The sequence below is a fragment of the Sorex araneus genome, chromosome 5 (genome assembly GCF_027595985.1).
Source record: "Sorex araneus isolate mSorAra2 chromosome 5, mSorAra2.pri, whole genome shotgun sequence".
In the NCBI taxonomy this organism is placed as follows: Eukaryota; Metazoa; Chordata; class Mammalia; order Eulipotyphla; family Soricidae; genus Sorex; species Sorex araneus.
In genome coordinates this window covers 112,093,784-112,107,342 of record NC_073306.1, presented here as the reverse complement: position 1 = coordinate 112,107,342, position 13,559 = coordinate 112,093,784, and the positions used below count along the sequence as shown (strand labels likewise).

The window sequence follows — 13,559 nt, the reverse complement described above, 5'->3', positions numbered from 1 at the left end:
TGATTCAATTTCCAACTTTAATCTCCCTGGATTTAATTACTAAAATACAGAAATTGTAAACCGCGCAGCCGCGGTTATCTCTTCATTCTCATCAGTGGAAAACTCAATATCAAATATTTTCTTGTCAATAGGGCTGTATTCTTGGGGGATAAATTCCAACAAAAATAGTGAGTATGTGTTGAAACTCCAACAACAATAGTGAGTTTTGTGTTGAAATATGGAATGTAATCAAGGTAAAGAGAAGAGTGAAATTTATCAGTTACCCAGGCGGGGGTGGGGGGTGGGGGGGAGGCATACTGGGCTTTTTTGGTGGTGGAATATGGGCACTGGTGAAGTCACGGGTGTTTGAACATTGTATAACTGAGACATAAGCCTGAGAACTTTGTAACTTTTCACATGGTGATTCAACAAAATAAAAAAATAATAATAAAAAAAAAGAAAGAAGACCAAAAAAATAGTGCTCCAAAACATCAAGCACAGAGTGTACCTTGGAATCAACTTAACAAAAGGAGTGCCAAATCTATACCATGAAAACTATGTCACTTAAGAACATAAGAAGACCTTAGAAAATAGAAAAACAATTTATATTCATAGATTGGAAGATAATATTATCAAAATGACAATTCTACCTAAATGATTATATAGATTCAATACAATCCCCATCCAAATTTTGATATATTCTTCAAAGATTTAGAACAGTCTGTAATAAGTTTTACGGAATCATAAAACACCAAAGCCATACTGAGAAATTAGAAGCTTGGAGCTATGTCATTATCTAACTTGGAATTATACTATAAAGTTATATTGGTCAAAATAGCATGGTGCTGAAATAAAGATAGACTCTTAGACCAATGGATTAGAATTATGTATCCAAAAACTAAACTGTGGTCAGCTAATTTTCAACCGAGGACCTTCATCATGAAGTGGAGTATCAATAAATGGTACTGGGAAAACTGTATAACCTCATGGAATTAAGAAAAAGAAGCTGGGTCCATATTTCACACCTTATACAAAAGTCAATTCAAAGTGGATCAAAGATCTCAAGACAAAACCAGAATCCATAAAATATGTTGAGGAAAATACTGGAAGAAATCTCCAAGATTTGGACATCAAAGATGTTTTTTATGATGCTATGCAATGGCTACAGAAAGAAAAATAAAGACATGTAACTACATCATATCAAAGAGTTTCTGCATGGTTAAAGAAACACAAGCTAAAACTAAAGACTCAGCTAAATGGAAGAAAATATTTTCACTCAAATGTGAGATAAAAGGGTTACTATCCATTTGCACATGACTCACAAAGGCCTATATCAAGAATCCAAAAGCTCTATAAAACAAATAAAAAGTAGAAATGAGTAGAAACTTTACTGAAAAAAGATGGCAAGTAGACACAGGAAAATGTGCTCATTATCATTTATTATCAGTAAATCTAAATCAAGATGACAATGAGGTATGATCTCACACCATTGAGAGTCACGCATACACACACACACACACACACACACAAACAACTGGAAATAATCTGTTGGCGAGTGTGTAGTGAAAAACGTCTGATATATTGCTGGGGCAATGTTACTTAATTCAACCTTTATGGAAAACAGTATGAATATTTCTCAGAAAAGACTAGAGCTACCATATGACAAGGTATATTCTTGGTATTTACTACCAAGATACAAAATACTCATTCAAAAGGACATATGCACACATTTATTCTTTGCAGAGTTTAGTACAATGGCTCGGATATGGAATCAACCTGGATATCCAGCAACAGATAAGTGGATAATGAAGGTATGACATATATACACAGTGGAATACTATGTGACTTCAAGGAAAAGATAAAATTATGCAATTTGCACCAACCTGGATGGAACTGGAAGATATCATGTTAAGTCAGAGGAAGGACAAATCCTAAATGGTTTCACTTAACTTTGGTATTTAGAATAACAGGACAAGGGAATACAAGGTATAAAAATGGGGAACCTAGATTACCTCTGATCATAGATTATAGAAGTGTGAGGATAGGGAAGGGAATTAATGGGGAAAGTAAGAAGAGAATGATGGGCGATAAAAGGGGCAGTGACTAAGGACCTCAGGCACATTGGTGGTCTAGAGGCATGGTATGCCTAGATATACGTATCATAGAGCCAATAACACAGAAAGCATAAAACCCAAACTACAGTAATCAAACTTAAAAATGTGCCTGCCAAGGAGGCAGGGTCAGGAATGGGAAGAAACCTGTGGATATTGGTGGAGGGAAATGGACACTGATGGTGGGACTGATCCTGGAATTTGTTTTCCTGAAACTGCACTGTGAGTAACGTCGTAACTCATGGTGCCATAATAAATTTAAAACAATTCTGTAATTATTTCCCACCATCATTTTGTGTGTTGCTTTTCTGAGCAGGCCATTCGGTACCTGAGGCCCACCTCTATGTTGAAAGGTGCTGACGTTGTGCTATATGAGTCTTCATGAGTGTGTAATAGGCAGCTTGATGACTCTTTCCTTGTTCTTCAAAACTGTCTGGTAGAAACGTCGTTTGCTTCACCATCTATAGAAAAAAGTCCGGTGGTCTCTCTTCCTCCCACATTCCTCCAAACTCCAAAACAATTGAAAAATAGAAGCCCTATATGATCCAGGGACTCCATGCCTTGACTACTATACCTAGATACAAAACAATAATTCAAAAATATACATAAAATCCTATGTTAATTCCAGTGCAAGATCTGGAAACAACCTACATGAGTAGATAAGTACTACTAACATATGAAATCTTGCCTTTTGCTGCAAATTGCTTGTAGAAGAAGTCATGTCAATCAAAATAAGTTAGGGGCAGAAAGACAAATTTTGGTTGATCTCACTCATTTATGATGTATAAAGGAAAGCGGTAAGGGATGAACATTGTCTGTTGAAAGTAGAGTCTGTTGGACTCTGACAACAGAACTGGGGTTACCAAGTTAGGGGAGGGTAATTGAAGTGTCTGGAGGGAAGGGTGGACTAGAAGCGACGTGAGGACAGTGATGGAGTCTCGTGATACCGGGGGAGGATGGTGTGTGCGTGGGGAGGAGAAGGGATGGAGTAACTTTGTATACCAAAAGCATAAAAATTAGCATCAGTAAATTTTTATAGTAAGGAGTCATGCTACAAAAATAATGCACAAAGACCATGGTTTTCCTATATACAAACAACGAAGCAGAAGAGATATTAAAAAATCTCATTCACAATTGTGCCTCAGAATATCAAGTACCTTGGAATCAACTTAACTAAAGAGGTAAATGACCTGTACAAAAAAAACTACAGAACACTACTTCAAGAAATAAAAGAGGATACGAGGAGATGGACACACATCTCCTGCTCATGGATTGGGAGAATTAACATTGTCAAAATGGCAATACTCCCCGAAGCATTATACAGATTCAATGCAGTCCCTCTAAGTACAACTATGTCGTTTTTAAAATAAGTAAATCAAACACTCCTGAAATTTGTATGAAACAATACCCACCACCACCCCTCACCCCCAAATAGCTAAAGCAATCCTTGAGTGTAAAATAACACACAACCCGGAGATTCTTTTTGCAGCAATTTATTCAGAGACCTTCTCATGCAAACAGAAAAGAGGAGGAGCGAAGGACTAACGAAGAGGAACCAGGGGGGAACCCACTAGCTAGGCAGCTTCCCTCCTTATATAACTCTCGCTGCTTGTTTACGCCCAAGTGTCTGCAGCTGATAGGCTAGTTACACCTTGTGGGCGTGACAGGACATCCTGTTTCCTTATTAGGAGTTATTTTCGAAGCACGGTGCAATTAACAAGAAACAGGTGTTGTTTACGAAGCACGGTCCTGTGGAGGCTCTCCACACTTGAGTAAAAGAAGATGGGAAGCATTGCTTTCCCCGACTTTAAACTATACTACAAAGAGGTAGTCAAAACAGCATAGTATTGGATTACAGACCCTCAGACAAATAGAATAGAGATTAATATAAAAAAATTGTAAGGCACTAGTAGAACTTTCACTGTCACTATCACTGTCATACCATTGCTCATCGATTTGGTCAAACAGGCACCAGTAACGTCTCTATTGTGAGACTTGTTATTGTTTTTGGCATATAGAATACGCCACGGGGAGCTTGCCAGTCTATGCCATGTGTGCGAGATACTCTCGGTGGCTTGCCAGGCTCTCCAAGAGGAACAGAGGAATTGAACCCTGGTCGGCTGCGTGCAAGGCCCTACCTCTTGTCCTATCACTCCAGCCCTAGTAGAACTTTACAAGAAATTAACATCCAACCCCCATCAAAAGATGGGGAAAAGAAATAAACAGAAACTTCCTCAAAGAAGAAATCCAAACGGCCAAAAGGCACATGAAAAAATGCTGTGCATCATCAGGGAGATTCAAATCAGAACACCAATGAGATATCATTGCACTCCACAGAGACTGGAACACATTAAAAAGAATAAGAACAACCAACGTTGGTGTGGTGATGGAGATTCTCAGTCACTGCGGAGGGAATCTCAACCAGTCGAGACTTTCTTAAAAACAATGTGGACATTCCTCCTTGAGCTTACCTACAACCCAGCAATAACTGCTCCTCAGAATTTACCCTAGGAGCCAAAAGCACAATATAGACAAGCAGTCTGCACTTGTCTGTTCATTGCAGCACTACTAACAGTGACCAGAATCTGGAAACAATCCAAGTGCCTGAGAACAGATGAGTGGATAAAGAAACTATAGTACATCTACACAATGGAATACTATGCAACTGTTAGGAAAATGAAGTTATAAAATTTGCGTATATATGGATGGACATGAATAATAACATACTGAGTGAAATGAGTCAGCGGGAGAGTGACAAACAGAATGATTGCAATCGTTTGCGGGATATAAAAAAAAACATAGTATGTGAATTATACCCAAAGACAGTAGAAACAAGGGCCAGCAAGTCTGGTCCCTGGTAGCAAGCTTGTTAGAAGGAGGAGGGGGGATGCTGTTAGGACAGAGAAGGGACCACTATGACAATGATTGTCACAGTGCTGAGTGCTGGAAGGAGGAAAAGTGATGTGCATGATACTCTCTCAGTAACAGTATGGCAAACCACAGTGCCTAAAAGGAAAATAAGAGTGACAGGGAGAGGGCCTGGAGTGATAACACAGTGGGTAGGGCATTTGCCTTGCATGTGGCTGACCCGGGTTCGATTCCCAGCATCCCATATGATCCCCCGAGCACTGCCAGGAGTTATTCCTGAGTGCAAAGCCAGGAGTAACCCCTGTGCATCGCCAGGTAAGACCCAAAATGCGAGAGAGAGAGAGAGAGAGAGAGAGAGAGAGAGAGAGAGAGAGAGAGAGAGAGAAGAAAAATGTGTCAATGGGAGGTGGGAAGAGGGGCGTCATGTGCAAGGAAACAAGGGACATTGGTAGTGGGAAATGTGCACTGTTGAAAGGATGAATGTTGGAACATTTTATAACTGAAACTCAATCACGAACAACTTTTATTTGTATATCTCACAGTGATTCAATTAAAAAAATTAACATCATTATAACTAGTTACCTCAATAATAACAAAGTTTTAAAAAACCTGTCTTTTTAAGTTAGCATTTATGTGTGAATAGAAAAGCCCAGGTTCATAGAGTGTGTATTAGGGGATCTGGAGAATATTATAACATAATTAGGGATAAAATGCAGGATGAAAAACTGAAGTGGGAAGTAAGATTTTAGAGAGAATTAGGGTGAGACTTCAGAACTTTATGTATGAAAGAAACACTTAATGGTAAAACATCAATACAAAGGTAGCAGTATGTTTTTTTTCCTTTTTCATTGTTTTAAATTTCAAACATTAATATCAGTTATTTAATTACAGCTTTATCTTTCTCAAAAAGATGACCCTCCACTTGCTCGCAACATGCCTCCTGTAGCAGGAAAAATCCTTTGGGTGAGACAGCTCTATCGCCGGATAAGTGAACCCATCAACTATTTCTTTGTAAGCCAGTAATTTAGTTTTAATCTGAGGAATGTATAGGTTTTATACCTAAAATGTATTTTATCCTATCATGTCTTAGTCCATTATATAAAAGCTAATTCTTTTATAAGTCAAGGAAAATATAGTTTATGAATATGCTTGAAGGTTGATAGTCACTAATTTAAACAGTTCTCACCTAACATTTGAAAGGTTCTTAGAGATAGCAAAAAGCAGAAGAATACAGAATGAGACCAGGTCCTCCAATAATGTATTTACTTTAAACATTGTTGAAAACCAAAAAGGATCTTGGCCAACACAGAACCATGAGAGAAGTGACATTATTGGAGGGCCTTCTTAACTGATAAAGGTAAACATGCATTTTAGCCACTTATCCCCAGGGCTAGGAACATGGCTCAAGTGTAGAACACAAGCCTTGCATGAGAGACATGCTGATTCCATCCCCTCCACCGTGTGGCACCCCCAATCACTGCCAGTAATGGTTCCATAGAAACCACAGAATAAAATAAAATAATCACTGAGACCACATCAGAGCATCAAACTATCCTCGTGTGTCCTGGATTATTTAAGTTCTGAAAAATACCACAATACTCTTAGATCATGCTGATATTCTGAAGTTGCCAGTTTCTGTTTTTTGAGTGAAGGGTTTTTTCCCCTTTATTATTTAAAGAGACAGAAAATAAAGGAAAGTTGATTTCCTTGCTGCTCTGCATGCCTAAACATAAAACAAAGTAACTAGTAATAATAGTCTTTTGGGATTGATTTTTGGTTTTTGGGCCATACCCAGTGGTACTCAGGGGTTACTCCTGCTTCTGCATTCTTGGCATGTTCCCAGGACCATGTGGGATTCCAGGCATCAAACCCAGATTGGCTGCAAGGCATGTGCCCTACGTGCTGTACTATTGCTCTGGCACACAATAATAGTTCTGTAGGTAATTTGTTACTTAAGCATTACCAAATTTTAGTTTTGGGGACTGGTATATTTCATTGCTCTCTGTATTTGGTCACTTGTGGTCACTTGGTGCTCAGGGGACTGACCATGTGGTACAGGGGTCATACTCCAGCCCTTCAGTTATTTCCCCAGCTCCTACTGTTCTGTTTTAAAAGGTGAACCCTGGCATTAGACACAAGTTTAGACAAAATATAGGGTTGATTGTCTCCAAGATGGCAGAGCAGAATTTTCCCTACTTTTGACCTATGTTAGTCAAAACATAAGAATTTGCATTTTTATTTCATAATTTGTGTTTCTGCTTCTATGTGTGGTTGTTTTTTTCTGGCATTGGAACCGAAAATTCACAATTTTCAGTTGTTTTCAATTATTCATAATTCAGGAATAACTAGGCCCTTGTATTTTGTCGAGAAAAATGAGGTAGGGGCCAGAGAAATAGTATAGGAGTTAAGTCACTTGCCTTGCACTTTTGCTGATGTGCCAGAAGTGATACCTGAACGTAGAGCTAGGAGTAAGCCCTGTGTACAGTCTTGTGTAGTCTAAAATAATTTTTTTTTTTGCTTTTTGGGTCACACCTGGCTCTGCACTCAGGAATCTCCCCTGACAGTGCTCAGGGGACCATATGGGATGCTGGGATTCGAACCAGGGTTGGCTGCGTGCAAGGCAAACGCCCTACACGCTGTGCTATCGCTCCAGCCCCTAAAATAATATTTTTTAAAAAAGCATCAGAAAATGGGGAGAACAGAGAATTGGAGGGTGAGTCTTTCAAAGCCGCAAAGTCTGGGCCTGGCTGCAGGATAGAGAGCTCTCTTAGCAAATCCTTTATTTCCCCTTCCAGTGCATTCCTTCTCCTTGTAATGTTGCTCTCTGTGCAGCAAAATCTAAGGGTAACAATTATTTGATATTACTATAAAAACAAACTTGTTGATTGGGCCATGAAAATAATCAGCAATCTTTTAAAAATAAATTTCTTTTTCTACCCCGTCAAAACAGAAAAATTCAGACATATTATCAAGTCCAGAAGGTAAAGCTGTTATTCGCCAGTATAACAAACTCTCCTATGTTCTGGTGGAGTTCGAGGTGATCTATCACACAGCCTGGGTCAGAGAGATCTCACAGCTGCAGTACGGTGGGTGTGTGGGGGCAGCTGGAGGGGTGTGGCAAGGGGAAAGTGGGCTTGGAGGGAGCACATGGTTCAGGGCAATTCTTTTACAGACTTTTCATTGATATTGAAATGACTAGGCTCAGATGTGGGAATTGTGCAATTCTTTAAAATTTAGTTATTAAATTTATGATTTTATGAGTGAAAATTTATTATGACTTTAAAGTAGATGTACTTAGATTGCATCTGAATTTCTTCTGAAAGATTAGAATTTAAAAATAAACATCAAGATTTAATATCTTTTTCCAGTTTCATGAAATTTTCATTTATTCATGTTTTATCATGATATTCACCCAAATTTCAGTCTCAGTGAGTAAAGAATCGAAGTTTTCCTCCCACAGTATTCACTTCCTTCCTTCCTTCCTTCCTTCCTTCCTTCCTTCCCCTCCCTCCTTTATTCCTTCTCTTTACCTCCCACCCTTCCTCCCTCCCATCTTATCTTTATTCTTTCGTACCTCCCCTTGCTTCCCTTTATATCTTTCCTTCCTTTATCCTTTTCTTCCTCCCACATTCCTCCACCCATCCCTTTCTTTAGCTTTTCATCTCTCCACCTTCCTCCATCCATCTCTGTCCCACTTTCCCTCCCTTACTCCCCCCTTCCTTTCCTTTATTTCTTTCCTACTTTCTCTATCCATTTTCTTCAATTCTCTATCCCTTTTCTTTTTCTGTTCTCTTCCTTCACTCCTTTCCTTTTCCCATAACTGAATTAAACTTCAATTTTGACTTAGTAAATTAGGGCTATGTGTAATTTCTGAAAGGCAGGTTCCAGTACATCCGGTAGAGGTGGGAGTTGCAGAACAGATGTAGAATCATCCTTAGAACAGCCACCATTCACACATGCTTAGAATAGCCATTATTCATGTATGTCAGCACCATATGTGTGTCATTCTTGTGTGATTTCAGTTGTTTGTCACCTCAGATTCCCAGCTTTGTTATGTCTCAACATTATTATGGTCTTGTTCTAAGCTTAGTAGAATTCTGTCTGTCAGAAAGAAAGATAGGTTTCTTTCTCCCATGGCAGAATCTCCACTCCAGCAGATCACAGGGCAGACACAGGAGGCACACATCCTGTGAAATCACTAGCAGTGAGGGGAGAGGGGCCATTTATGCTTTTGCTCCTGGTTCTAGAACACTTCTGCTGTAACTGCAGGAGCAGTAGTGCTGTGTTGCCAGTATTCTGGAGGACAGGCCTAGCAGGTCTCTCATCAGGTGATTCTTTTTCTGAGAATGTGCAGATATCCTGTGCATACTAATGAAAATCACAGAGCAGCTCTCTCAAAGGAGCAGCTAAAGAAATGGAAGATTTACGTCATAGAAAAGGGCCAGAGATAATTACACAACTGAAATGAGGAACCTTTACTCACTTGCTTCAAGGATGCCACACTCTTTACCACATGGGGTTTTTGTTGCTGTTGTTCAATCCTGCTGATTTCTTCTCTTATCCATTTAGGACCAAAACCAAATTCAAGTCACCTGTTCCATGCAGCCCTTCCTTACTCTCCCTGACACTGAATAATGTCTTTCCTTTCCAGAATGCTCCACACACTTTACCTGCAATCCTTTCTCCTTGACACTTACTGCTTTATAGATTAGGGCTTATCTCCTCTCCACATTCTAGGATGTTTTCTCTGTCTGTTTCATCTTTGTACCTTTTCAATGACAACAGGTTAACACATCATGTTTACTATCTAAAGACTAAGTGGACTACTCCTTTAATTCCATGGCAGCCATATGAGGAATTATTTCAAGGGGAGGAAGTGAAAATAGTGAGAGTAATTGTCTGAGGCCACACAGTGAGGAAGTGGCAGAGCCGGGGTCCAAATCAGTCTTCCAAGTGCACAGCCTCGGGAACCTAACTGCTCAGCTAGGCTTCTTATTACATCGACATGACAGCAATTAATTGTAGAAACTTGGCAATATTTTTCTTATTTTTGAAGTCTAACCCAGAGCCTAACACATACAAGGCAAGTGTTCCACTGCTGAGCTGTATTCTGAACTCTAAGAGTTTTAAATAACAATTGGGGGCTTTTAAAGTTAGTTGCTCTAGAATCTGGTAATGAATTAAATGAAATTTTTTTTTAATCCTAGAGGAAATTTCTGGCTCTTTTAACGGCTCTCAATAATCTCTTAGTGATTGGCTTATCATGTTGTCCTTTCAAGCAAGGTCTGAATAGCAGACCCCATTTAAAAATTATTACGAATAGATTGAGTAAACATTTTTCAGCTGGAAACTTCATGCTACAGTATCACTAATAATCAGATGAAGACTGATTTTATTTTTTCTGATGAATTAAAGGCATATAACTTCAGGGATTTTCCCTCAATGGCTATATATACCATTTTATTTTACCAAAACTTCGGTATGAAGTAATGTGTGGCTTGGAAGATCCATGTAAAATTCTCATGTTAGTAATATTTGTTAATATAAGATGTAATTCAATCTTGCACATTCTGGTCTATAAGTGTGCTGTTATTTTGCCTCTAGAGGTAATTTATGTTAGGATAACAAGTAATCTAAGGCCACTCAGCAGAACGATTTGGGGTTATGTATTTCAATTCATAATAAAATCCATATCTAAAAATGCCTATTTATATGAATGATGCTCATGTTAGTCACGTAAATGCAGTGTAGAAAGATCTTGTTCTGCATTGTAAGAATTCACATTCAACCCCCACAACTTTCAGTTCTATGTTTAGTAAACATTTCTTACTGCTACTGAGCCTCATTATCGGGAATTCAGGATGGATGTTTAATTCAAATAACCCTTAAGGAAAACCAGTTGGGAATTCGGCATAGAAAGGGTTTGAACTCTATTAGATGGGTCCTAATTGGTGGCTGTGCATTTTCCCTGGGGATTAAGTCACTATAAAAATAAGGGAGTGTGTATCCCAACTCTTTACAGTCCACTCAGAAGTGATTCTTATTCATGGCAGAGGGTCACTGTCATTACTCTGGGTTTGCCCACATAAATGCTTGTGTTCCTCTGAATCAGTTGTCTGGGTTTTGACCACTGACCCCATGTCAGACACGTGCCTTGGCCCCTAGAGTTTCTAAAATGCTTGTTCTGCTGAAGACAGACATATAAATGGGAGGAGAAACAAAAATTAATTTAGAATAAATCATGACTGCCATTTTTCATTTGTAGCTCTACAAGCCACACTTTTTGTGCGCCATCCAGAATCAGGGAAGTTACTAGTTAATTTTGATCCCAAAATTTTGGAAGTTGTGCGGGAAACCAAGTGCATGATAAAATTGAAGCTGGAAGTACCAGATCAGGCAAAGAAAATGTTAAAAATGGAAAGCAAATTAAAATCAGACAAGTTACATCTGCAGGTAAGATAGTTTCACTTATTCTTAAGGAGGAAAGGTTTTTTGGGTGTAAAAGATAAACATATTCCTGAATTTGTACTGATATGGCATTGAGAAGAAATTTGTTGTTGTTTGTTATTTGCTTTGTTAAAGTATAATTGACAAAACTGTAGGACATTTAAGGTACACCACTATGATTTACATATAGGTGTAAATTGTGAAAAGATTCCTCCCATATAGATAATTAACAGATTCACCACCTCACAAACATAAATATATGAGAACATTTAAGTTTCACTCTCAATAAATTTCAATTGCATGATACAATCTTATCAACTATAATCATCATGTTATGTTACCTCCTCCTTTTTGGAACTGAAAGTTTGTACCCTTTACCAATCTCTACCTTATCTCCTCTAATTTCTTTCTGGAAGATTCTTTTTGAATTTGGCTTTTTAAGATTCTACATTCAGTATTTACCTTTCTCTATCTGACTTATTTCACTTATGATAACACTACCCAGGTCCAGATCCAACACCATTGTTGCAAATTGGCCTTTATATATATATATACACATGTATATATTTAATTTTATTGAATCACCGTGAGATAGTTACAAGCTTTCATGTTTGGGTTACAATCTCACAATGATCAAACACCCAACCCTCCACCAGTGCACATTCCCCACCACTGATATCCCAGGTATACCCCTCCTTTCCCACCCTACCCGTCTCCATGGCAGACAATATTCCCCATACTCTCTACTTTGGGGCATTATGGCTTGCAACACAGACACTGAGAAGTCATCATGTTTGTTCTATTATCTACTTTCGGCATGCACCTCCCAACTCAACGGTTCCTCCATTCATCATTTTCTTAGTGATCCCTTCTCTATTCCATCTGCCTTCTCCACTCTGCTCATGAAGCAGGCTTCCAGCTATGGGGCAATCCTCCTGGCCCTTGTATCTACTGTCCTGTCCTTAGGTGTCAGCCTCATGTGATGTTTTTCTATACGCCACAAACGAGTGCAGTCCTTCTATGTCTGTCCCTCTCTTTCTGCCTCATTTCACTTAGCATGATACTCTCCATGTCTATCCATTTATAAGCAAATTTCATGACTTCATCTCTCCTAACAGCTGTATAGTATTCCATTGTGTAGATATACCAAAGTTTCTTTAACCAGTCATCTGTTTTAGGACACTCGGATTGTTTCCAGATTTTGGCTATTGTGAACAATGTTGCAATGAATATATAGTGAATGAATATGTATAGAGGTTATTTCTACTGTGATTTTTGAATCCTTGGGATATATTCCCAGAAGTGGTGTTGAGGGGTCATATGGAAGCTCAATTTCTAGTTTTTGAAGGACTGTCCATATTGTTTTCCAGAAAGGCTGGACCAGTCGATATTCCTACCAACAGTGAAAGAGAGTCCCTTTTCCCCCACATATATATACATTATATATATATATGTGTAACACAGAGTTAGAGATTTAAATATAGGTTATATATATGTATATTCTATGTTGGTTGTAAATCCAAAAATTTATCACTAAAACTTGACACGATATCAAGGAGATACCTCTATATTTTTCTAGACTTTCATGCTCTCAGATTTTTTAAATAAGGAAACTGATTTAATTCTTCAAAAAAATGTTTAACTTTTAATAAAATACCATGATTTACAAAGTTTCTTACAATACAGTTGTTTCAGGTATTCAATATTCCAACACCAGTCCCACACCAATGTGCCTTACCTCCGCCAAAGTCCCTAGTTTCCCATCCACACCCCAAGTCATTAGCAGACACTAATTAATTTATTTTATATTGCTTATTACAACATATATCTAGTAACAGTGCTGATAAAATCATGGCCTGAGCAGTTCCTGAGCTGTTAGGTGCGAGTTGGGCTTTCTGCGTTGCTCTTTTCATTTATTGCACTAGTGGGCTTCTACTCAATTTTTCCATCTAATTTTTATCCCCCGGGTGGTCAATTCTTTGATGTTTGGCTGTGTTGTGCAGCCAAAAGAAAGGTATAATGAATTCTTTTTTTTTTTTTCTTGACCATTTCTTTTATTTATTTTTTTTTATTTTTATTTTTTTTCTTTATTTTTTTATTATTTTTTTTAAATTTATTTATTTTTAATTAGAGAATCACCGTGAGGGTACAGTT

At 38.2% G+C, this 13,559-nt stretch overlaps 1 protein-coding gene across 1 annotated transcript in view; it reads left to right on the top strand.

The window, feature by feature from the left end:
• The window catches only part of DNAH8 (dynein axonemal heavy chain 8), a 414,847-nt gene that overhangs the window by 75,466 nt on the left and 325,822 nt on the right, over positions 1–13,559 (top strand). The window contains exons 15-17 of the mRNA XM_004619333.1: positions 5,850–5,969; positions 7,909–8,044; positions 11,224–11,411. Of these exons, the coding sequence (XP_004619390.1) occupies positions 5,850–5,969; positions 7,909–8,044; positions 11,224–11,411 (444 nt within the window). The remainder of the gene's footprint in view (positions 1–5,849; positions 5,970–7,908; positions 8,045–11,223; positions 11,412–13,559) is intronic.